The 27,559-nt window shown below is 38.8% G+C and overlaps 1 protein-coding gene across 1 annotated transcript; it reads right to left on the bottom strand.

Annotated features, from left to right (window-relative positions):
* On the bottom strand, positions 1-26,533 carry LOC128211820 (ferric-chelate reductase 1-like). The gene is made up of 14 exons (XM_052916895.1): positions 26,345-26,533; positions 18,682-18,828; positions 18,244-18,395; positions 17,918-18,009; positions 16,871-16,967; positions 16,334-16,531; positions 15,636-15,731; positions 15,159-15,327; positions 14,794-14,910; positions 14,399-14,514; positions 13,789-13,878; positions 2,141-2,309; positions 1,503-1,655; positions 1-696 (listed from the first exon to the last, which is right to left on the bottom strand). Exons 1-14 carry the CDS (start codon positions 26,397-26,399, stop codon positions 542-544), a joined length of 1,806 nt encoding a protein of 601 aa, XP_052772855.1. The 5' UTR covers positions 26,400-26,533; the 3' UTR covers positions 1-541.
* Positions 26,534-27,559: the final 1,026 nt, after the last annotated feature.

The following is a 27,559-nucleotide window of genomic DNA, read 5'->3' as shown; positions in this document are numbered from 1 at the left end:
GAGAGTTAAACTTTCTTTATTGAGTACAACGAAACATAATTTGCTTTGTTGCTCCTTTTAAAACATTTAAAGTACAAGAGATGACAATCGTTAAAAGTTATCATTGTATTAAAAGATGTTCAAAGTTGCAAAAGTTTCCTCTGAATATTTTTCGCGTAATGTTCTCGACAATGTTTACATCATGAAAACATGCAAATTCCAATATTGCAACAGATTGGTCTGAGTTATAATTGTTTACAAAGAGCACAACTTCACGTTGCAATCTATCAGTATTTCAAGTTTCAGTCAATTCCTTCAAGATGTTTTCGAATTCTGTTCAGAACAAAATTAGTTGAAGAATGATACTGATAAGAATACTGACTGATTTTCCTGTTTATCTCGAGGAGTCAAGGGCAATGGCAATAATAGACAGACAAAACATAAAGCTTTACGATTACATATATAGAACATAGAAAAGTGGATTCATGTTATCAATTTACACAGTTCGAAACATGTAGAGAAACAAATAAACACGTGATCGCATTTCATCCATTGACACGAGTTAGAACATGTAAATAGCAGTTATAGATGCACACGTGACCGCTAGAATGCACGACAGATATAGATAAAGTGTCACTTCCGGTGGTCCCTGTCCGATAGTGGGCTCGTTCCCCACATCAGACGAGGTTCCATCAACAGTCTTCATCTCATACTGATCTGTAAAACCGAAACGTAAACAATACATATAGTATTAAGGGTACTGATGGAGACAGGTTGTATCACCAGCATGGAACTATATGAGAATGGAAACATCGCCCCATTACTCTCAAATAGCTACAGGGCAAGATCCGGCACTGATGTACCCTGCTTCTCTTCCATAAATCACCATATTTTACCTAATTGATGTGCATAGACAGTACAGAATCCGATATGTTATAGTAATAGCAATGCCGCAGATACTGAAGAAAGGTGTAAAGTAAATAGTTCAGGTAATATAAACCATTCTATGCTCGCGAAATGTTCCAATTTCTAACAGTGTAATTCTTGTTTAAGAGGATAAGGTTAAAGCTCATGAAGATATAGTACACTATTCCGATGATAATGTGTTGAACGCACCCAAGTGTTAACAAAGCGTTCAGTCAAATAAACGTTTACCATCCGTCCTTTATTTCTTCTGTTAGTTGATATAGATAACTGGTTAGTCGTTCCATTAGTGATATCATGATTAAGAGATTTGTCTGTCTATTGAGGTTATATCACCTAATTCAAAAATTGGATATTTGGTTTTACTGTGTGTAGTCAGGATGTGTAACAAATGCTGTACTACTTGAAAGCGACATTTTCAGGACAAAATGCACATACTTATAGCATGTTGGTTGTATATCCTACACATTATACATAAACAAGAAAAATGCCTATCCAATTCCGATTCCAATCTTAAATCAGCGGAGTGCGTAGCATGTGTCCTAATGGGGAATATGGCGAATGCTATACTTTCAGGCGGACATAAGACAAGTACATACCCCGTGATTTCTTGGCGTGGATGCACTTTGCTATGTCAAGGCCAACGTCCCAGGCGATATGGACGACAAGCGCCACGCTGAGCACAATATAGGCGAACTTCCGCTGAGGAGCCGGAATCACACTGTTGTAAAATGCGAAAAACAGGCAAACACCTGAAAAGAAATTGTTACTTCGTTTGTTGCCGTACAGGAACTTGCCCTGATACTTGCTATAGGGGAAATTAATCGTAGGATTTGAGAGTTACAAAACTAGGTCGGCATTAACCAGACTAAGTTGTATTACAACTGTGGTAATGGACATGCATTTGTATTTGCTGCAGGAGATAGCATTGGGCCAAATTATTTTTTTTCAAACAAATAAAGGATAAATAAATATCATGCTTATATTAACAAATAAAGAGTCATCACTCTGGTACTTGAATTTGAGAATCGTATTGTTCTAACGTTATGAAATTACATTTGTTTTAAGTGAAAGTAGACAAGTTTTGAATTAAAAAGTCAAAAGGAAGTAGCTAGAAACATCAGAATGTTACACCTTTTAAAGTTTCATGTATATTGAAACAAATTAAGGACAATAGACGGGGCAGACGAGTGTCAAGATTATCTATATGTTTCTACATTGCTATGAAAATCTTTACCTGCAGTGATGTGTGTTGCCTTGCCCAGAATAAAGTGTCCCCAGTTGAAGATTGGCCTCAAACGCGTCCCCGGGGCGGGCCTCAATACCCCCGCCAGCACCTGCAACGTACTTCCTGCCATCACAGCGACACCGAGACACGCATGCGCATTCCCTGCTGCGCTTGTCCACTGCAAATAGACAACAATCTAATTGTAACATCCTTCGCCGTTTTAATGTATTTAAAAAAGTACAACAAGAAAGCATGGCCAGTTTTTTTGTTTGTAAATAAGTTCTTAGTTTTCAAAGTGTTTGTCAAACGGGCGCAAACACACTGCCGATCAAACACACGCTATTCATATCCCATCACCCGCAGATTGCAAGCCATATTATAGCTAACTACCGTCATGTGATACTTTTTACATTATATGATGATCATCTGAATTTATCATTGCCCATAGCTACAAAAGAGATTTGTCTCATGACGTAGATTTAAAGAATGTACAATTTCCAACCCAGATTTATCAATAACTAAGTACTAAAATAATTTACAACAATTAAACCAGGTCTAAATCGGCTGACCTGCTTCGATGTCTTCAATTAAACATCAGTATATATTAGCTTGACAAGCAGTCTGACTCCCATTAATTATTGCCCTTAGATGACAAAAGTGACACTAAAACAATTGAATGGTTCCGTGTATAGAAAGAATGTCCACTTCGCCATCCGACGGGCAATCTTAATAAACCTCAGCGGAAAAAAAAATATGACACAGGCTAGTATAATTGTGGACATAAATGCATTAATCTCAAAATCATATAATTGTCCTGACCAACTCGCACACCAAGTTTAAAGTTCCTGGACCTAATGAATCTTCAGCTATTGAGCGAAGACCTTTTTTCACATCAAGGTCACCACGACGGTGACCTTTGGCATATTGTTCTCAATATCAAAAGGGGTCATCTTCTGGTCATGACCAAATTGCATACCAAATATGAAGTTCTGTAGTTATCTAGCGGAAACGAAGTGTGACGTACGGACTGACGGACGGGCAGGGCAAAAACAATAATGCATTGGGTGAGACGTAATATCTCCTTGCTCGTGACGTATCCGATCTTGGCCCTGCTGTATAGGATATCATCATCAACGGTTCCTTAGCGTTACATTCATCCGCAACACTCGGCACGAATACGTCTTACATATCTGAAGGAACGGCCACTTCCGTTACGTAAAATCATTCCATTGTTCTTGGCTTCTTGTTAGCAAGACAAAGATTTTTGAAAACTTAATCTTTTTCTTTAACATAAAATAATTGGCGAGAGGAGTACCATACATTATATTCATATGACCATAATTGAAAGTGATTATTCGTTATCGATCCAAAATGACCAACATTTTGGACACGCACATCCTTGGTGAGTGAAATTAACGGAAAGTATTCTAGATTTGCCAATTTCTCTGGTATTTTGGGAGTTTTGTTCTTAATGGAACGCCTTTATTTATCTTATCCCCCACACACAATAACCGCAGGATTTGAGATGTCCCTTGTTGATTTACTGTCGTAGTAACCTGACATATTTATGGCAATTTGAGGAAACAGAAGGCGGATCAACAATCATTCTGCCATCAGCGTTACTGCTCTTGTATGACTGATGAAAAACAGTAGGTGGGTTTGATAAAACTTCGCAATCATTGTTTGACAGATAGAAATGTAATGTTTCCAGGTATTGCAGTAATTAGTGACACTTTTGACCTTAAAAAATAAAATTCCCAATAGAACAGGGCAGTTTTTTCGTATTAGACTTTTAACATTGCAGATCTTGAGATCTGTTTCGAAGCAATGTATAACCTTCCTCTAATCTAGCACTATGTTAACTGATGTACCCCCGTCATTGGGTACGTAATCAGTTTCCAGTGTACAAGAGCGTTCTCCATTTATTGAATTATTAACTTGACATGCCCCAATATCGCTTAAAGCGTTCTTGAAATAATAAAATTAATCTGTACTAAATAATAAGATACAAGCGTATATTAACAATCGTGTATTTTTCAGTGTTAACTTATAGTATTATGTCATTAATCTTCTGATGGTTTTCCATCCTAGATACATTCAAAACGGAAATATGTTCTACTACAACATGAGTGAGAGCTATGTGATAATAAGCTAGTTTTCGTATATCTCTTTTTCTTCTCTATACATTTACTTTATTACAGTCAGTTCTTCCTGTACCCACTGAATATGTCAAAGCCTCACTTTTTCTTCTTACCGTCAGAAGACTATGTCATTACATTTTCAATTAAAAAATGAACCACATTGAATGAGTCTATTACGAAGGCCATGAACCACATTAAACGAGTCTATTACAATGGTCATTAACCGCATTGAACGAGTCTTTCACGATGGACATGCCCACACTGAACGAGTCTATCAAGATGGCCATGAACCACATTGAAAGAGTCGATTACCAGAGCCATTAGCTACATTGATCGAGTTTATAACGATGGTCGTGAACCACATTGAACGAATCTATATCGATGGCCTATGCACCACATTGAACCAGTCTTTTACATTGGCCATTAACCACATTGAACGATTCTATAACAATGACCATGAACCACATTGAACGAGTTTATAACGATGATCATGAACCACATTGCACGAGTCTATTACGATTGCCATGAACCAACGAATCCATTACGATGACCATCAACCACATTAAACGAGTACAGCACGGTGGCTATGAGCCTATTACGAAGGCCATGAACCATACTGAACGAGTCTATTACGATGGCCATGAGACACATTGAACGAGTATATCACGATGGTCATGAACCACATTGAATGAGTCCCTTACGATGGCCATGAACCACCTTGAACGAGACATTGCAAAAAGCCCATACGAATCGGGCTATAATGCTTTAACCGGCAATATAAGACGGACTTGATAACTAAGATAGTCTTAGTATATGTTAGAGTTCAATTCGGCGATCTACAGAAAATGGAGCGAGCGCAGCGAGGCCGCAGGCCGAGAGAGATCGCACCATATACTGTAGATCGCCTAAATGAACTTATTTGGTGTCCGCACGTCTTTGACCCACTAGCTACTCCCGTTTTGTAGTCGCGTGATATGTTGGCCCGAAAGTTAAACCGCTCCATTTAATGAATGTCTGTTTTTTTCGGCTTTGTGAGTTATAAAAACAAATAAAATTAATTGACGTTGTATAAAAAATGGAAAACACCGAAACATGAACGTATATAGTACTTTTGGTGATATGATTGATATTGAGAATTTTTGTATAGAACATAACTTTATTGGGTTAACCTCGTTAAATATTTTATTCATAATGATCAACAAAAGATTGCACGCTTTAGTACGGAATTTGTTTGATTGGTGATAAATTATTTAAGAGCATTTGAAAGGACGAAATGTAAATAAGATTTGTATTTTAATATTGCCTTATAAATATTTTAATTGTGCACTGAATAGAGTCAATACGATTTGATAACTGCTTACACATCTATTTTCAAATTCGTGTTCATGACGTAAGCTTCATTGAACTGCCCCCAGATTACGGCACCCTTAACTGTCAATCATAGTTACTTCGCGCAAGTGCATAAGGTAGAGCGATCTATGAAAAATAGACGACTTTACCAAATCATCTAGATCGACAAAATACTCTCTACAAAAATAAGTGTTTATATTCACCGTCACATCTGCTCTACATGCTATGGAGCTGCAGTAAGAAGGGTAAATCCTTGATTTTCATTGGCCCACAAATATGTGCGAACACCAAGGGCAATTGCAGTACTCAAATTATTCATGGGCTAAGCAATTTATTGCCAAAAACCGCATCAACACAAGGTAATCTGCTATGCTCGTCATCATATTATATATCTCCTGTGATTCGTAATAGGGCTCCACTCGGCATTACAATTTGAAACTTTCAAAACCTATGTCTACTGATATTCCACACAAAAGACGTCATCACTTTATCCCACAAATTACAATGCGCAAACTACTATTTTCATTAACAGTTTCTTTCTTGCTATTATAAAACTTTTATAAAATTATATCCATTTTGTTGTCTGTGTTATCAGCCAAATACTTATTATAACAAACGTTAAAGTCTGAATTATTCGAAGAGTACATCATATTTATATTGCATTGTATATAATGGTTGTCACTACTTTCCATTTCATTCCATGAACTGGAAGATTATAGAGGTGTCCGATCGTCACCAGATAAACAATCATTTTCTCGTTTCAGCAGCCTATCCCCTGCCTAACATGTTATCATTTTCGACAATTCTGACAACTGTATGTCATCCTCGCCAAAAGAGCCTGACATGTCTTGTTAACTTGATATAAAGAGTTTATTTTTGGTATTATAATCACGTCCACCATTATCATTATTGTGCCAAACATTATCAACATCACTTCTCTCTGTAACTGGATCCCTGTCTTCTGATGAAATCAAAATTCGTACCTTACTTACTTGTTTCTCAAATTATCTTTGTGTATTATTTTCTCTGTTGTCTATGTTTGCTTACATTGAAATGCTTTAAGTATGTTGATTCAACAGTACGTGACCGTAACACTTGTTATTTTGTCCACTGTTCCTCACCAATATTGGAGCCTTTATCTCGTTATGTAGCCCTCTGCTCCTAACCAGTATTTGGGGCGTTCCCTTGTTATTTTGCCCTATGTTCCTGACCAGTATGAAAGGCGTTTCCTTGTTATTTTTCCCCACGTTCCTGACCAGTATTGGGGGTATTCTCTTGTTTTTTTGCGCCATGTTCCTGACCAGTATTGGGGGCGTTCCCTTGTTATTTTGTACAGTGTCCCTGGCCAGTATTGGAGGCGTTCGCTTGTTTTTTGTTCAGTGTCCCTGGCCAGTATGGGAGGCGTTCCCTTGTCATTTTGTCTAGTGTCCCTGGTCAGTATGGGAGGGTACCTTTGTTATTTTGTCCAGTGTCCCTTGCCAGTGTGGGGGGCGTTCCCTTGTTATTTTGACCCATACTCGTGGCCAGTATTGGGGTTGTTCCCTTGTTATTTTGCCCCGTATTCATGACCAGTATTGGGGGCGTTCCCTTGTTATTTTGCCCCATGTTCTTGACCAGTATTGGAGGCGTTTCCTTCTTATTTTGCCCCATGTTCATGACCAGTATGGGGGGCGTTCCCTTGTTATTTTGCCCCGTGTTCTTGACATGGCGTTCCCTTGTTATATTGTCCTATGTTCCTGACCAGTATTAGTGGCGTTCCCTTGTTATATTGTCCTATGTTCCTGACCAGTATTAGTGGCGTTCCCTTGTTATATTGTCCTATGTTCCTGACCAGTATTGGTGGCGTTCCATTGTTATATTGTCCTATGTTCCTGACCAGTATTAGTGGCGTTCCCTTGTTATATTGTCCTATGTTCCTGACCAGTATTAGTGGCGTTCCCTTGTTATATTGTCCTATGTTCCTGACCAGTATTGGTGGCGTTCCCTTGTTATATTGTCCTATGTTCCTGACCAGTATTAGTGGCGTTCCCTTGTTATATTGTCCTATGTTCCTGACCAGTATTAGTGGCGTTCCCTTGTTATTTTGCCCTATGTTCCTGACCAGTATTAGTGGCGTTCCCTTGTTATATTGTCCTATGTTCCTGACCAGTATTAGTGGCGTTCCCTTGTTATTTTGCCCTATGTTCCTGGCCAGTATTAGTGGCGTTCCCTTGTTATATTGTCCTATGTTCCTGACCAGTATTAGTGGCGTTCCCTTGTTATTTTGCCCCATGTTCCTGACCAGTTTTAGTGGCGTTCCCTTGTTATATTGTCCTATGTTCTTGACCAGTATTAGTGGCGTTCCCTTGGTATTTTGCCCCATGTTCCTGACCAGTATTAGTGGCGTTCCCTTGTTATATTGTCCTATGTTCCTGACCAGTATTAGTGGCGTTCCCTTGTTATTTTGTCCCATGTTCCTGACCAGTATTGGAGGCGTTCCCTTGTTTTGTTTACCCATGTTCCTGACCAGTATTGGGGGCGTTCCTTTGTTATATTGTCCTTTGTTCCTGACCAGGAGGCATTCCCTTGTTATTTTGTCCAGTGTCACTGGCCAGTTTTGGAGGTGTTCCCTTGTAATTTTGCCCTATGTTCCTGACCAGTATTGGGGGCGTTCCTTTCTTATTTTGCCCCATGTTCCTGACCAGTATTGGGGGCGTTCCCTTGTTATATTGTCCTATGTTCCTGACCAGGAGGCATTCCCTTGTTATTTTGTCCAGTGTCACTGGCCAGTTTTGGAGGTGTTCCCTTGTAATTTTGCCCTATGTTCCTGACCAGTATTGGAGGCGTTCCTTTCTTTTTTTGCCCCATGTTCCTGATCAGTATTGGGGGCGTTCCCTTGTTATTTTGCCCCATGTTCCTGGCCAGTATTGGGGGCGTTCCCTTGTAAAATTGCCCTATGTTCCTGACCAGTATGAAAGGTGTTCCCGTGTTATTTTGTACTATGTTCATGACCAGTATTGGAGGCGTTCCATTGTTATTTTGCCCCATGTTCCTGACCAGTATTGGAGGCGTTCCCTTGTTATTTTGCCCCATGTTCCTGGCCAGTATTCGGGGCGTTCCCTTGTTATTTTGCCCTATGTTCCTGACCAGTATTAGTGGCGTTCCCTTGTTATATTGTCCTATGTTCCTGACCAGTATTAGTGGCGTTCCCTTGTTATTTTGCCCTATGTTCCTGACCAGTATTAGTGGCGTTCCCTTGTTATATTGTTCTATGTTCCTGACCAGTATTAGTGGCGTTCCCTTGTTATTTTGCCCTATGTTCCTGACCAGTATTAGTGGCGTTCCCTTGTTATATTGTCCTATGTTCCTGACCAGTATTAGTGGCGTTCCCTTGTTATTTTGCCCCATGTTCCTGACCAGTTTTAGTGGCGTTCCCTTGTTATATTGTCCTATGTTCTTGACCAGTATTAGTGGCGTTCCCTTGGTATTTTGCCCCATGTTCCTGACCAGTATTAGTGGCGTTCCCTTGTTATTTTGTCCCATGTTCCTGACCAGTATTGGAGGCGTTCCCTTGTTTTGTTTACCCATGTTCCTGACCAGTATTGGGGGCGTTCCCTTGTTATATTGTCCTATGTTCCTGACCAGGAGGCATTCCCTTGTTATTTTGTCCAGTGTCACTGGCCAGTTTTGGAGGTGTTCCCTTGTAATTTTGCCCTATGTTGCTGACCAGTATTGGAGGCGTTCCATTGTTATTTTGCCCCATGTTCCTGACCAGTATTTGGGGCGTTCCCTTGTTATATTGTCCTATGTTCCTGACCAGGAGGCATTCCCTTGTTATTTTGTCCAGTGTCACTGGCCAGTTTTGGAGGTGTTCCCTTGTAATTTTGCCCTATGTTCCTGACCAGTATTGGAGGCGTTCCTTTCTTATTTTGCCCCATGTTCCTGACCAGTATTGGGGGCGTTCCCTTGTTATTTTGCCCCATGTTCCTGGCCAGTAATGAGGGCGTTCCTTTGTTATTTGCCCCATGTTCATGACCAGTATTGGAGGCGTTCCATTGTTATTTTGCCCCATGTTCCTGGCCAGTATTGGAGGCGTTCCCTTGTTATTTTGCCCCATGTTCATGACCAGTATGGGAGGTGTTCCCTTGTTATTTTGCCCCATGTTCCTGACCAGTATTAGTGGCGTTCCATTGTTATTTTGCCCCATGTTTATGACCAGTATGGGAGGCAATTCCTTGTTATTTTGCCCTATGTTCCTGACCAGTATTAGTGGCGTTCCATTGTTATTTTGCCCCATGTTCATGACCAGTATGGGAGGCAATTCCTTTTTTATTTTGCCCTATGTTCCTGGCCAGTATTAGTGGCGTTCCCTTGTTATATTGTCCTATGTTCATGACCAGTATGAAAGGTGTTCCCTTGTTATTTTGTACTATGTTCCTGGCCAGTAATGAGGGCGTTTCCTCGTTATTTTGCCCCATGTTCATGACAAGTATTGGAGGCGTTCCATTGTTATTTTGCCCCATGTTCCTGACCAGTATTGGTGGCGTTCCCTTGTTATATTGCACTATGTTCCTGACCTGTATTGGTGGCGTTTCCTTGTGATTTTGCCCCATATTCCTGGCCAGTATTCGGGGCGTTCCCTTGTTTTTTTGCCCCATGTTCCTGACCAGTATTAGTGGCGTTCCCTTGTTATATTGTCCTATGTTCCTGACCAGTATAAGTGGCGTTCCCTTGTTATTTTGCCCTATGTTCCTGACCAGTATTAGTGGCGTTCCCTTGTTATATTGTCCTATGTTCCTGACCAGTATAAGTGGCGTTCCCTTGTTATTTTGCCCTATGTTCCTGACCAGTATTAGTGGCGTTCCCTTGTTATATTGTCCTATGTTCCTGACCAGTATTAGTGGCGTTCCCTTGTTATTTTGCCCCATGTTCCTGACCAGTATTAGTGGCGTTCCCTTGTTATATTGTCCTATGTTCCCGATAAGTATTAGTGGCGTTCCCTTGTTATTTTGCCCCATGTTCCTGACCAGTATTAGTGGCGTTCCCTTGTTATATTGTCCTATGTTCCTGAACAGTATTAGTGGCGTTCCCTTGTTATTTTGCCCCATGTTCCTGACCAGTATTGGAGGCGTTCCCTTGTTTTTTTTACCCATGTTCCTGACCAGTATTGGGGGCGTTCCCTTGTTATATTGTCCTATGTTCCTGACCAGGATGCATTCCCTTGTTATTTTGTCCAGTGTCACTGGCCAGTTTTGGAGGTGTTCCCTTGTAATTTTGCCCTATGTTCCTGACCAGTATTGGAGGCGTTCCTTTCTTATTTTGCCCCATGTTCCTGACCAGTATTGGGGGCGTTCCCTTGTTATTTTGCCCCATGTTCCTGGCCAGTATTGGGGGCGTTCCCTTGTAAAATTGCCCTATGTTCCTGACCAGTATGAAAGGTGTGACCTTGTTATTTTGTACTATGTTCCTGGCCAGTAATGAGGGCGTTCCTTTGTTATATTGCCCCATGTTCATGACCAGTATTGGAGGCGTTCCCTTGTTATTTTGCCCCATGTTCATGACCAGTATTGGGGGCGTTCCCTTGTTATTCTGCCCCATGTTCATGACCAGTATGGGAGGTGTCCCCTTGTTATTTTGCGCCATGTTCCTGACCAGTATTAGTGGCGTTCCATTGTTATTTTGCCCCATGTTCATGACCAGTATGGGAGGCAATTCCTTGTTATTTTGCCCTATGTTCCTGACCAGTATTAGTGGCGTTCCATTGTTATTTTGCCCCATGTTCATGACCAGTATGGGAGGCAATTCCTTTTTTATTTTGCCCTATGTTCCTGACCAGTATTAGTGGCGTTCCCTTGTAAAATTGCCCTATGTTCCTGACCAGTATGAAAGGTGTTCCCTTGTTATTTTGTACTATGTTCCTGGCCAGTAATGAGGGCGTTTCCTTGTTATTTTGCCCCATGTTCATGACCAGTATTGGAGGCGTTCCATTGTTATTTTGCCCCATGTTCCTGGCCAGTATTGGAGGCGTTCCCTTGTTATTTTGCCCCATGTTCATGACCAGTATTGGGGGCGTTCCATTGTTATTTTGTCCCATGTTTATGACCAGTATGGGAGGTGTTCCCTTGTTATTTTGCCCCATGTTCCTGACCAGTATTAGTGGCGTTCCATTGTTATTTTGCCCCATGTTCATGACCAGTATGGGAGGCAATTCCTTGTTATTTTGCCCTATGTTCCTGACTAGTATTAGTGGCGTTCTATTGTTATTTTGCCCTATGTTCATGACCAGTATGGGAGGCAATTCCTTGTTATTTTGCCCTATGTTCCTGACCAGTATTAGTGGCGTTCTATTGTTATTTTGCCCTATGTTCATGACCAGTATGGGAGGCAATTCCTTGTTATTTTGCCCCATGTTCCTGACCAGTATTAGTGGCGTTCCATTGTTATTTTGCCCCATGTTCATGACCAGTATGGGAGGCAATTCCTTGTTATTTTGCCCTATGTTCCTGACCAGTATTAGTGGCGTTCCATTGTTATTTTGCCCCATGTTCATGACCAGTATGGGAGGCAATTCCTTGTTATTTTGCCCTATGTTCCTGACCAGTATTAGTGGCGTTCTATTGTTATTTTGCCCCATGTTCCTGACCAGTATTGGAGACGTTCCCTTGTTATTTTGCCCCATGTTCCTGGCCAGTATGGGAGGCGTTTCCTTGTTATATTGTCCTATTTTCCTGACCAGTATTAGTGGCGTTCCCTTGTTATTTTGCCCCATGTTCATGACCAGTATTAGTGGCGTTCCCTTGTTATTTTGCCCCATGTTCATGACCAGTATTGGAGGCGTTCCCTTGTTATTTTGCCCCATGTTCCTGACCAGTATTGGAGGCGTTCCCTTGTTATTTTGCCCCATGTTCCTGGCCAGTATTGGAGGCGTTCCCTTGTTATTTTGCCCCATGTTCTTGACCAGTATTGGAGGCGTTCCATTGTTACTTTGCCACATGTTCCTGACCAGTATTAGTGGCGTTCCATTGTTATTTTGCCCCATGTTCTTGACCAGTATTAGTGGAGTTCCATTGTTATTTTGCCCCATGTTCATGATTAGTATGGGAGGTGATCCCTTGTTATTTTGCCCTATGTTCCTGACCAGCATGGGAGGCGTTTCCTTCTGAGTGTGCCCTATGTTACTGACCAGTATTGGGGGCATTTCCTTCTAAATCTGCCCTATGTTCATGACCAGTATGGGAGGTGTTCCCTTGTTATTTTGCCCTATTTTCAGGACCAGTATGGGAGGCGATCATTTGTTATTTTGCCCTATATATCTGACCAGTATGGGTGGCGTTCATTTGTTATTTTGCCCCATGCTCCTGACCATTATTGGGGGCGTTTCCTTCTGTGTTTGCCTTATTTTTGTGACCAAATTTTCTGGTCACGAAAATAAGACAAACACAGAAGGAAACGCCCCCAATAATGGTCACCAAGTACAAATTCATCCTCGTTCGAAACACAAGATGTTTTTTGTTCAATACAAAGAACTTCATTAGCAAATAACTTAATTGTTTCTCAGGCGAGAGCAAAAATTAGGTTTCCGATTTAACTCCTCGTCTGCCTTTCATACTTTTATCGACCTTAATTTGCAAGTGACCTCATTAGCCACATAACATTAACATCGTCACATCACATGATAAACATCTAAGGATCTCATTGGCTATATCTACCAATGAGATTTGTCATCAAGATATCTGATGACGTAGATTCAAAGTACCGACAACCTCAAAACCCGGATTATTTTAAAAACAAAGTACTTAAACCCTCGTCTGGACTGCAATTAAACCAGGCCAAAAGCTTCCATCAAGCATGATATAAAAGCATTTGAATGGTTCTGTTTATCTTGAGAATGTCCACTTCAACACCTGACGCCAAACTTCTGATGCCCATGGAAAAAAAATATGACTCTGGCCAATAATTGGTGTACTTTACTAGAGCATTTTTCTTAAGGCTTTGTTATATTAATTGAGCGACGGGTCGATCTGCTGAAAGGATACTTGCACTCATACAAACCCGAAGCAAATCATTTTTACGCGGTTTGAAATACGACGTAAATGATATAACCTTTTGAATGCTTTCACGATGATATATTCATCGTTGAATGAATAAATATAACCTTTGCTTTCTAGTTATTAATGTTAACCTTACCTTCGGAAGCCAGCCACCGACGACAACGAAAATCAGAATGAAGCTAGCGGCGGTAGTTAACCACAAGAGAATAGCCAAAAAACGATGGATCTGAAATATATATTGGTTAAACTTCAAAGGAGATTTTTTAGTCAGTCTGAATTGGCAGTTGTTTGTGAGTAGAAGTCATCGAAAAGGCAACTGACATCTCATTGCGATGCTTTACGGACAAATTGCGGACCTGCGCTCTTTCATCGCGCCTTGTGTAAAGAGTTTCATACAGAAACACGGCGATAATAAACAATACATTCCCAGTAAAGCTGATAGTTATCCAGCCACAAACAGCAATACGTTTGGAAGGAAAAAGAGGAATGGGTTTTATTTAGAGGAATTAAAAAGGTTAACCACTATATTGGAGAAATATTGTCTATATTTTGAACAGAAATACATTAATTGCGACCCCTTTTTCTTGCGGAGGAGTCGACCAATAGTGCCGCCCGGCGCCGGTGGCATTTTAGGCCCCGAATAACCTACCTAGAATCAGGCCTTTTTCTGATAGAGGAGGTGGCATGAAGTTCGTTGTAACCACAGTTATACTTTCAAAACCCCGTACAACAGTTAGTATACTGACCTGGAACCAGGCCTGTGCCTTGCAGATAAGGCGCCCCCTGAAGCCGGTCTTGTAATGCCTGGCGATCACAGTGGCACTTCCGGCTAGCAACAGCCAGGACACCAGCATAAGCGTCCCTGAAGTAAACAAAATAAAACATTTATATATAATCAGAACGCATTTTTTCCATACACAAGAACCGCCCGGAACCATTCGCTGTACAAGCTTTCACTATTGCTGTTTAAATTTCTAGTGATTAAATTTAAGGGAAAGTGCGCTTGACATTGCTTAAAACTATGCTGAAATATAAATGAACACAAATCAAAACCCGTACCGAAATTAAATAGACAGTAAACTCCTCATAGTGTCCAACATACAACACACAACATGCGATATCACGGATTATGACCACGTACCATGGATTTGTTTCGCCAACGGAAGGGACGAGCCTCTGATAATAGCCGACAAGTGGAAGTCTACTAGACCGTCGGAAACGGGCGGCAGCTCCTTGTGCAACCCCATAACCTCCGTCCCTGAAACAACAAGGATTGCTTCAATCAATTTGTCATTAATATATGTTTTACGCAGTTTATCAGAGTGCCAATCTATGATTGTATCTGTGTATACAAATGTTTTAGGAGAATTTACCATGGGAGCATATATGGAAGCGTATAGTTGCTATGAAGCAGAACTGTGACGACATTGCTGAAACACCGTTATCAATGGAGTTAATCAAGACCGCCCGCGAGTAAGATTACAAATAGTTATTCAATAAACATACCGTCGTAAATATGCCCCCATGCCAGCATTAGGTAATGCGCATGCTCGAGATTGAACTCCCTCAATTTCTTGTGTCCCTTTTCGACATACATTTCCATGACAATTGGGCGGGTGAAGCGGCAGTACAGGCGTCCGTCAACGTAACGAGCTTGGACGTCGCTTAGCCCTGCCTTTAAAAATTATATCTAGTATTTTGGTTTTGATAAAAGTTGTGATTATTCGGATATGTTTTCGATTGGTATTAGATTATTTATGTTATGCTTAGTGGTTTAACGCGACCTACTATCATTTTTGCAATTCAGATTAACATCAAACATAGCTGTCTAATACACAGCTGAAGGAAGATTTTAATTTTCACGCGGGAAAGTTTAACTAGAAAACATAAGACGTCGAAAGGCAAGCTTGACACACAAAAAAATGTCGAAGCAAAGTCCGCAGTACAAATTTTCTGGGTTCTCCTATTACAAGTAACTGTAACCTTGAACTGGCGTTCGTTGTAAGTCTCGTGGTTGTACCCACGTTGAATGGCCAGACTGTCCCCCTGGGCCGTGCATACCACCGTCTCGTCATGACCCTGGGGACAAAAACACATAGTGCTCTTTAAAAAACGTACAATAATGTTTAGGAAGAAGGAAAACGGTCGAATGTAATACAATAGTGTGAACTAGAGGGTAAAAGTGTGTTTCTATCTAATCATGGTTATTTAAAAACTACATGTATTGTGAATAACAGTAGTATATGTAGCTTCGCTAGAAAAAAGAGGCGTTTAGGGACTTTGAGTTCTCAGGGTGTTTTTTTAGTATATCAAGTGTAGGTGTTCTGGTATATAACGAAATAATGGACCTTGTTACTTGTAACAACATTTCATACGAAATCGGATTCCAACCAATCAGTAAATGTTTTAAATATATATTAACTGAAATAGATATAAATCAGTATTTGTGTGGACTTGATTAGCACTTCCTCATTTCTCTAATTGCCACAACAATATTCATCTGGATTTAGGACTGGAAGTTTCTTTAAAAAATTAAAGGCAATATTTTATATAAAATCGTGTCACAAAATATGCATGTTCTACATTTTAACACATAAATGTTATGCAATAATACTTTAATGACTGCAATGAAAGTTATGCCTTCGGAAACTGCTTTATCATTGCAAAATGCTTAGTTCTACCATGTGTTTGTCTTCAGAGAAGCCGACGGCAACATAACCCTCCTGTGAGGCAAACATCTCAAACTCCAGGGATCCATTCGTCCATCGGAAACTGACTGCTGCATAGCAGTCGTGTCCTGTGCATGCGCGGGGATACAGGAAGCAGCCCTTGGAAACCCCGCACTCCGACCAGTCGATTACATCGAAATTGGGCGACAACTGATATTTAAAACATGAGGTACATTACAAGATTATCTTCCTTCTGTATCATCACGGTGTTTATGTGTCAACGGACCTTCAAAGGTATAATATGTCGGATGGTATGTCGGAAAATGGCTCATTGAGCTAATGTTTCTTGATAAGATATGCCCGACTTTAAAAAAAAATTATTGTAGCTTGTATCTTGTAATATTCATGATGAATAAGAACTATGTCATATCACCATTTTCTAAAGAAAGTCCCCCAAAGTTGATTTTACGTAACGAATATCTTTCAAGATGTCACCTCAAAGTTAACAAACATCTATCATCATGGATGGATGTCAAGTACAAAACTCACATCTACTCCCAGTTTATCGGTGGGAGGCGGCTCCAGTGATGGCAACGTTAACGTCTGATCCACCCAGAAGTGGTCGAAATCTTCGACAAATGTCGCACTTAAATATTTTAAATACAAGCACAGTGTTACCATGCGTACTCAAGGAGACTTCCAATGGCTTAATCAACAGTCACATCACATATCATAAATACAGGACGGTTATAACGAGGTTTTTCATAAGTTTTCAGGAATTGTGAGCTACAAGAAAAAAGATTAAGAATAATACGGAACATATGGGACGTTACACATATTTGCAAAAAGGTGTGTTTTAAATATCATAGTTAAACACAGTCTAGTGGTGTAAATGAACGTTTCAACATGTTTTTATTTTAATATTGAAGAGATACCTTGATTACCGGCGAAATGACTCGAAAAAAGTAGGTGGGCATTCAACTGAGGAATCACCATGTCAATACTAGGCATTGGAAATCGGACAAAAATCAGTATCTATCATCGGAAATAATCGGACGAGTAGTTTCGATTATATTCCGATCATAAAATCGATATCAAAGTTCTTAAATATGTTTAAAATAAGTAATGTTCATAATGAATGTGAAGGTATGTTCTGTTATTCTATTCAAATGATTTATACTGTTGTTCAACTATATTTTAGTATGTACAGAGAATAAAGCCACATAGCGCGTATCGATTCCAAGATAATGTAATAGATTATTGGCGACCTCATCCTAGTTAAGTTTAGTTTAAACGTATCTGTTTAACAACGATTATGAAACAACTTATAACAACATTATATAAATCTCTCTGGTTGGTACGATGTTACGCGAGATTTTGGTTTTGTGGTGAGGGGGAGACCGGATTAGCCGGAGAAACACCACTTGTCTGGTTTGGTGACCACAAACCAAAGTCACATGCACCAAGGCCGGGAATCTTACCCTGGTCGCCTAGGTGAGAAGCGAGTGCGCTAACCACTGGGCTAGCCGGACAACCGAAACGTTATCAAAACGGAACATTTATTAGGACCCCAGATAAACGCCATATGCTACTAACATAAATTGCACGTCGCCGACGTTGACGTCCGGAGCACGCCACGTAAACGTCAGTGTTGTAACTGGCTCGTTGTTTGAATGTGTTATCAGGTTCTGAAAAAAAGAACGAATATAAACAAGTATATATGCGTATGAAGATGAAACAAGAGGTATATATTTTCAGGAAACATCTTATTTGGTAATAGTTATGCTTTACAGCTGGTAATCTCGAGAGGAAAGTCCACACCGGAGCTCGAACATGAGAAGAGGACCATCGACAGTCTCATACTGTACTTGAGATATACAACATTAAGAACTAGGATTCATTTCTGCAAACTATCAACACACCCTGATTCCCCCGAGGCAGTCGAGAGCCTGCGTCTTTTCTTCCGGCCAGGCAACGAACTGGCCCACAATGCGTTCCCTGTCGCCGGACGTTGGCCTTGCGCGCAGCTGGATTCCCGTAAGAGCGTGGCCAGCTTTTTCACTGGTAACTGACACTGGATGTTATATCAAATAATAAACAATATTTACTGCACTGGAGGACCAGAGTAGGCGCATCCGTCACGCCATCCGCACACTTTTTTAATTTTTCATGTATAAGAATACCCCAGAACTGCAGCACTCTAGATCCTTTCAAGGTGCGTTGGTCGCTTGTATACTATTTCGCCCATTCAAATGTCAAAGCCAGAATACGTCACAAATGAAGATTAATTATTTTCTCATTGTTGCAAATACAAAAATTATTTTAGGTTTTGCAATAAAATTCACAATCAAATTAGTTACCATTGATAGAGTCCCCTGGCCGGAAGCTGGATGCCGTCTGAAGGTGAAAGCGGAAGTGGGAGGGCGCCGTCTGCCGTTGCTGACCGTTATGTTTGGGGAACATCGTTAGACACGTGTCCCAGGGGGCACCAGACGGGAAACACGATCCTGGTGGAGAGTGGATTACAGTATTAGTATCATTGAATATTGATATCAGCTTTAAAGTAACCTAATTATTCCATTATTATCATTTCAGCTTGAATAAAGTTGTGTTTGCTGTAATATTTAAAGTTACCTTATTCATTGTATTTTTAAATTGCAATGTATGTTGACCCCATACAGGTCCGAAGGCACGCTTAATTGCCAAAGGCAAAACGAAATCAAATGAATATATCAATAAAAATTCCTTCACTGTATATAAATTTGACTTCTGAAGTCAATACATACTGCTAGGTTCAATAAATACCGCTTGGAATTCTATCCTAGTAGAAGCCATGACAGCAATGTTACTTAAGCGGGGTTTCTTTTTTCCAATCGGTATGAAAAGTCGGAAACAGAAACAAATCGAGCTTTCCTCTCTTTTCTTACATGGCCCATATACAATGTTATCGCAAAAAGTTTGAACACAAAGAAGTTGATAAATTTATACAGTGTTAAACATTCAATTGACATTTTCAAATCATTATAAAAAAAGATATAATGTAAAAAGAAATCTTAAGGCAGAATGGGTCCGAAAATACCTCTGACTCGGTTCTTTAACCCGCCGATACACGGGATGCAACTTTCTTCAGTGTAACCAGTAATGAGTATACCATTCTCCAAGTACAACACGTTCAATGCTTAGCATTACGTAAGGCAGGTACTAGTATCATATTTTAACGTCTTTCGGCTTGACACGGCTGGGTCTGAACCCGCGACCTTCCGCACCCAGATTGAACGCGATTCGGGGCTCTTGATACGGTATTGCCATTTCTCATTGAATTCATTTGAACAGGTATCTTTTGCCGGTAAAGATATTCTAATTAACATTAAATACACGTATTTGGTGTGCAAAATGCTAATCTTGCAATCTTAATATAAGCCAAAATAACTAAACAAACATTTATTTGGGGGTCAACTTTATTCGTTAAGATAGAAGCATACAAAGAATGCATAGACTGTTACTGTTGATAAGTATTGCAATTGGCAAACAGCGCACATTTGTTTGGTGGCAACAAAGAAGAACCAAGAATCGTTTATAATGTTCGTGAATATAATACACGCAATATATAACAGTTCTGTAAAAGAAAGATATCAACAATACAATTAGTATTTATACCGTCTACTCAGGACACCCAGGACACAACATTGAAAATAATAGCAACCAACGTACAACCAACTTCAGAATATATATATATATATATATATATATATATATATATATATATATATATATATAGATTTGAGTACATTGTTCAAATCTGTTGAAATGGCGGTGTTTATTCCACATTACCAATTGTGACGACGCCTGTAAAGGGGCATCAAAGGTAGATATTAACAATGTAAGTTTTTTACTGAAACCGAATCCACGCCGGGTAACCATTGGAGCCATAACATTTTGTTATGTGTTGAAAATGCTCAAACGCGTCTTCCGTTATAGTGTCAATAGTGGAATATGGATGTAAACAGTGAGTATGGTTTCTTATTTTTCATTTTTAGAAGTTTATACGAGTAAATTTAAAAATTGGAGAATGTAGTTCCACATAGGAATGGCCATGAGTTGTTCTAAAGGTAAAAGTTCTGAATAAAATTTAATATCTGATCGTCTTGAACTTGCATAACTTGCTAGACGTTAGTGTTGACAACGTACAAATCTGGATTTTCGTGAGAATTGTTCACATACCTTAGGTTTAAGCATTTTCTTTACATGTGTGTGGCTATTTTATTGACAAAAGGTTGCCGCGTTACAAATTTTAGAACTTTATTTGTTATACTTGCTGCACTTCGCTCGATTGTCTGAACGTAGTGGTGCCATTGAATAGGTTGTGGTGCTCATGAATAGTAATTTAGTAGGTAACGAATTGTGAAAAAACTGATAACATTCATTCATACGGCATGATTTGGGGATTTATATTTTAGTAGCTAAATGAGTTTACTTCTAATTTATTTTTGTATCAAAGTGTTGTTTTGTTGTCATAGTAACGATATTAAAACATAGTATCTTAGTAACATATGACGTTATATACACTAAACATATCTAAAGCTGTACAGTAACAAATCAAATATCAAAACCGATATTTTGGAATCAGATATTTTAAATAGTGTAAACGATAGTCTCAATGTTGATGAACTAGTTGATGCTTACAACGATGGTCTCTATTCCCTTCTTGACAAACATGCGCCTCTTAAGCCCAGGACCGTTGTACTAAGACCAATGAATCCGTGGTATTCCCAAGAACTTCATGATGCTAAACATTTAAGACGTCAGTTAGAGCGAAAGTGGCGGCTGACTGGATTGACAATAGATCACGCAATCTACAGAAACCAATGTGTTGTAACTAACAAGCTTCTAAATGTGTCCAAGGTCAATTACTACAGTGAGAAAGTAGAGTCTTGCGGTCGTGACATGAAAGGCCTTACCAAAGTAACCCAACATTTGATGGGTAATACCAAAGATGCAGTGCTGCCATCTGGTAAATCTGCAAAAGTTCTAGCACAAGACTTTAGTGACTTCTTTGTAGATAAGGTTGAATGCATACGTAGTGATATAGCCTGGACCAAGTCTCACCAACAAATAGACACTGTTGTTCCTGAAGCACCTTTTAATGAAGAGCAATTTTCAAACTTTTCAGTAGTCTCTGATATGGACATCTCAAAGATTATTCGCAATTCTCCTAACAAATCCTGTGAACTAGACCCCATTCCAACATGGCTGTTGAAAGATTGTTTAGGTGAACTATTACCATTGATCACCAAAATCATTAACACTTCACTTGAAAGGGCATATGTACCACCAGCTTTTAAAAGCTCAAGGGTAAGACCTTTAATCAAGAAGACAGGATTAGATCAAGAGGTACTGAAAAACTACCGGCCTGTATCGAATTTACCGTTTTTGTCAAAGGTTCTCGAGAAAGCTGTCGATTCCCAACTTGAAAGACACCTATCTGCACATAACCTTCATGAAGAACGCCAGTCTGCTTATAAGCAATTTCATTCAACAGAATCTGCTTTATTATGTGTACAAAATGACATCCTCCGCTCACTTGATCAGAATGAGGCTACGGTGCTAGTCATGTTGGACTTATCTGCTGCTTTTGATACGATTGACCACAGCACCCTGCTTTGCCGACTTGAACAACACTTTGGCATAGTAGGCAAACCTCTACAATGGATGAAATCGTATCTATCCGAGCGTCATCAAACAGTCTGTATCGATGGAGAACTGTCAAAACCTGTATGTTTGACATTTTCTGTGCCACAAGGGTCTGTTCTTGACCCCAAGAATTACATCATGTACACCAAACCTGTGGGTGCGATTTGTCGGAAGCATGAACTTCAATATCATTTCTACGCTGACGATTCGCAATTGTACATGGCGTTTAAACCAAAGGAAGCTGTTTCACGCAATGAGATTCTGCAACGGATTGAATCGTGCCTAAATGACATCGTACTGTGGATGAACAATAACTTTCTAAAACTCAATGCTGACAAAACTGAAATGATTGTCTTTGTACCAAAACGTAGTAAAGTTGAAGACCTTACTATACGAGTAGGTGATTCTGTTATAAAACCATCGACAACAGTTCGAAACCTTGGTGCCGTACTAGACTCTCACTTAGACATGGAACAACATGTAAACTCTGTCTCTCGCTCATGCTTCATGCAAATTCGACAAATAGGTCAAATCCGGAAATACCTGACCGTTGACTCAACCAGAACCCTGATAAACACGTTAGTGACATCAAGGCTGGATTATTGTAATTCGCTGCTTTGTGGATCTCCAAAGTACGTTCTCAATAAACTCCAAAATGTTCAAAATACGGCTGCTCGGGTTATCACCAGGACACCACGTAACAGCCACATAACCCCTGTGTTAAAGGAACTACATTGGCTTCCGGTGCACATCCGAGTTGAGTACAAAATCCTCACTACTGTGTTTAAAGCGCTTCACGGACAGGCCCATTACTTACATACGCAACATGCTAGACATTTATATCCCATCCAGACAACTAAGGTCTCAAAATGATTGTTTAACACTGGTTGTACCGCGTAGTAGGACTGTGACTTATGGTGATCGTGCATTCATGACGGCAGCCCCTAAACTCTGGAATGCCCTACCTAGAACACTTAGAAGCTGTGAAACTCTGCCAGTGTTTAAAAGAGCACTTAAAACTCACTTTTTTAAGAAGTTTTATCTGGACTAATTACTTTGATAACCTTGTCGCTTTAGAGTCTTGAGTCTTATCTGTATCTTATTTTTATGTGTGTCTTTTTAACTCTTATTTTACATTTGAATTTAATCTGTGACTTGAGTAATATTGATGTTTTAATTTTTTTAAATATATATATTTTTTTTTTTTTATCTTTTTAAATATTGTAACATTCTAGTAATTCTGTACAGTACTTTTGAACGTGTTAATGTACATGAAAAAAGTGCTTGAGAAGTCTGGTAAATAATAATAATAATAATAATAATAATATAATAAATACAGTTACAAACGCATTTTAGCTCATGTACAGAATTCATTTATCAGTAATACAGCTCTACTCTAGCATCTTTAATCATGATAAGTGTATACAAATTGAAAACATCAAGATAACGTGTCGCGGTTGTTATTGTAACGATTTATTATATTAAACCACAACATGTAAATTGTAGTCATAATGCATGTAAAATCCAAGCGCAACTAGCTGCTGTATTGGCTGTCTAACAGCTTTTGATCCAGCTTGACTAGATACTATGGAAAGTATGGAATACGATTTCACATACGTGTTTCTTTTCATTTGATCCTAGGAATATAACTAAAAACAAGAAAATCTAAGGCTGTATCGTTTTTCACACACTGTTTTGGTATTCTCATAAAAAGCAGTCTTTTGGATTCATTTCACATAGGTTATCATTTTTATATATCAATTATTTTTAAACAACTCAGCCGATCGAAATGTAAGCACTGCTTGAAAGGCTTTAGGTTCTTCTAGAGATTTCTTCTGCCCAATGGTCACCTATGATACCGATTAGTTAAAGTGGGTGTACTAATACATTTGTGATCTATTCAATGTTATGATTTAAAAAAATAATATAAAATAACTCCGCAATGACATTTAATATTGACATATGATAAACCTAAAAATGTTAACTTGTTACTATATATTTTAAGTTCATGGTAAAGGGTATACTTGCATACTTATGCCCCTATAAAAATGATAAGTGGGGGACAAATATGTTTGCCCCTGTCCGTCCTAGCTTCCGTGCGTGTGTATGTGATCCCGTCCGAAAGTATTACGCGAAATTGTGTTGCTAAAACTCACCTAGAGTCAATAAAACCTTGTTGGAATGTAAATTTGGTGAAAATTTGCACTGGGGATTTTTATCACTGCATTAAAAATAAAACTAAGGCCCTTACATTTAAAAATGGGCACTTGTGTCGCCCAAAAATCCAAGCCTATATGACCAGCAGTCATGTAACATTAGAGAAATGTTAATGGTCTGATGCAGTTTTGCATCTAATTCTTGGGCATTGTTGCCCGCTGTAGATAGTAAACAAAAGTCGTGGTCCTTGAATAAGCGAAAATATGGCATATATTGACTGTTGCCGATCAAATAGCAACAACTTTTTGTAAATAAATATATGTGTCCCCCTGCCATATACTAACTGGGTAAAATCACAGACCTATAAATCATTGGTCCGAGGTAAAATGGATTATTCTTCAATAAAATACATTGAGTTTGCATTTAAATGTATTTACTCTTTTCTAAGGCTTATGACTCAAAAGTGTTACAAATTATGTTATACGGATGTGAGTTGCGGGGTTTTAAATCTACAGAAAACATCGAACGTGTTCAACGCTATGCATGCAAAAGATACATGTGTTCAAATGAATAGTCTCTAAACGCGTTTACGAATTATCAAATCATCTTATTAAAAATTCAGATGATAAACACATTCGAGAAAATGTCTGTACAATATTTATTCATGCTTTAATTAGAATGTTTTTACAAGTTTTACAATTATTTTACAGAACACTGATTTGACACAATCATAATCTGTCTGAAACATGTTAAGAATGTTTTATGTAGATTCTACATCATCTACATGTACAGTTAATACAAATACTCATTCATGTGGATAATTTCTTTGAAAAGTGTCAACAAACTTGTAAAATGAATGCAAATGTGTTGAAACAAGCCTTGCAAGCTCTCTTGTGAAAAACATCGCTATAGATGTCAAAATTGACAGGTGGCGTTTGACAATGTACTTTTTAAAGTCGATATTAAATCAATTGCGTTTGTACTGTATTGCAATTAACATAACATACCAGAACCACGTATACAATTTGAAACAACATTTTTCTTGGACATTTTCGAAAATCGAGGGACAGGATCGCGATGGCCCTATTAGAAATTCGTACGCTGTGTTCTTAGACACTGTGAAAAGTGAGTGTATCTTATCCTATAAACTGGCATACGTGGCGATATCAGCCAAGGAAAGTAATTTTGTGTTAATAATATAAGAAGGTTTCAAAGACTGTATTCGTCCCATAACGTTTTGGGAAAAAGCTAAAAATCGCTACAGAATGTTTATTTGTGCATAAAAAATGTTATTTAGTAATTGATTTGAAAGAAAACGCATGCAAATGGTTTTAAATAGAAAACAATGTGAGGTCGGAATGCCGAAATGCAGTCAGATTCTCGCGGCAAATCACCAGGCCGCTAGGCCGCTCACTTCGAGCCCCTAACTTCACGCACCCAAGCCCCCAATTTAAGCCGTTAGGCCGCTAACTTCAAATAAATGTTATTGGCCCTAACCTTTTATTACATTTTTATTAAATAGAATATGATCAATGGACAACAAAAACAGAACGGTTTGAATAAGCTATAAGGCATAACTCATTCGCGTACATTTGAATTGTCCGAAGCAAGATTCGACCTAGCGACTTCACGGCAAAAAAAGACTAAGAGAAATAGTAGTTGAATGAAACGTTAAAATATATTCTGCAGTTCAATTCCTTAAGACAAAATGACAATATTTGAATGATTATATCTTTTATTTTTATGGGTGATACAGTCACACCATATTTTCATTTGTGTCGATAGTTTTAAAAACTGTTCAATTTGTTATTTATATAGCAAAACTGTACAGGAACAGAAAAAATTCGTCGACAGATCTTCAGTGAAGAAAAGTAGGGCAAACAGTTAGTTATACAACTATAGTTTCTGATGGTTTACGTAATGTAAAATATATTAGTTATCACTAGACATACATTGTAAATGTACCATCTTGACAGTGTTTCCTTTGGTTTCGTGTATGAGAGAAATGGGAGATAAAGTATAGGCGATAATACTCGTATATGGTTCAAAGATGCGTACACAACATTTCTTGGCAAGAATGCAAATTACAGTTTACAGGTAATAAATCATTTATTAAACCTGATGGTAAAGTCGAAGAAAGAACGTTATGTAACATGCAGTTCTCAATGTACTCACCCTGTTCCAGGTACAGTGTGAAAACTGCGAGGATTATACTACAGAACAATTCCATCACTGAGCTTTATACATGTATAATTATATAATTATATTCTCCCTGCCTGAATGAACAAACTACACTGGCGAACTCTAGTGTACGAATGTGAACATCCCAGCAACAACATAATAAATTTTGGAGAGGGATCGGGTCTTATTACCTGATAACAGACATCTCATTCTGATAGCAGCGGCTGGTGTTTGCATTGTACATTTATGAGACAGGTCAACGGCTAGACGTACAGGCAGATTAGAGGATTTACAGACCATGCACTGGATTTAAGGTATTCAACCAACAGTTAAAAGAAATAACCCGTCGGTCTTTTGACACTATACAACTGTGTTTTTATGTCAAATGACCGTATATGATGGGTGTTGGTTGTGAAAAGGGGTTTTGTTAAATAAATTGCCCAAGTTACATTTGAGATATACGTGTGCAGTGACGTCAAGAGAGCGTTATCGTTAATTTTATGAAATAATTATAAATTTTTAATAAATTTTCTAATTATCATACTTTAACAAACACAGCGTGTATCATTTGTATTCATACTCACCACTAATTAATTATTGTAGGGCATATTTGATTAATATGTTATTGTCCACTGATGCATATTTCGGGTCATATTTTTGAAGTAAGTACACGCTGAAGAGTATGTGGTTTGTACAGCTGATTGTGTACAAAAGCACAGTTATGATTAAGTTGTCATTTTATTTACAAGTGAGTGTGGGCTTGGGTAGTTTAGATGTAAACTTTAGGCCTACATTCAGAATATAAATACTCATTCATTTTTGTATTAGGTAGTGGAGTTTTGGAGATGGTTCTAGATGGACTTTAGGGAGTTATTGAGACGAACTGGTGTAGCCAGATCGCGTCTGATAGTCTTCCTCGAATTACAAGTGTATGTAGTAATCACGGAATAAGTTGAACAGTGTATTTGTGTTCAAAGTTGAGTAGACACCTGTTGAGACTCTAAGGCAGTAACAGATTGTGGAGCATATTTGTTCTATCCTGATATATAAACTGTTAACTACACAACGGCTCGCTTTGTTTCCTTGTCTAAAATTGTGTTTGTTATTTATCAGTTTGAATGTTCATGATATATATATATATATATATTATTACTTGAAATGAATACTGGTTAAACCAAAATTTATCAACTGCAAATATTAAAAATAGCA

The sequence above is a fragment of the Mya arenaria genome, chromosome 12, assembly GCF_026914265.1.
Source record: "Mya arenaria isolate MELC-2E11 chromosome 12, ASM2691426v1".
NCBI classification, from domain to species: domain Eukaryota; kingdom Metazoa; phylum Mollusca; class Bivalvia; order Myida; family Myidae; genus Mya; species Mya arenaria.
The sequence above is the reverse complement of the archived record's forward strand: the minus strand, read 5'-3'. Positions and strand labels throughout refer to the sequence as shown.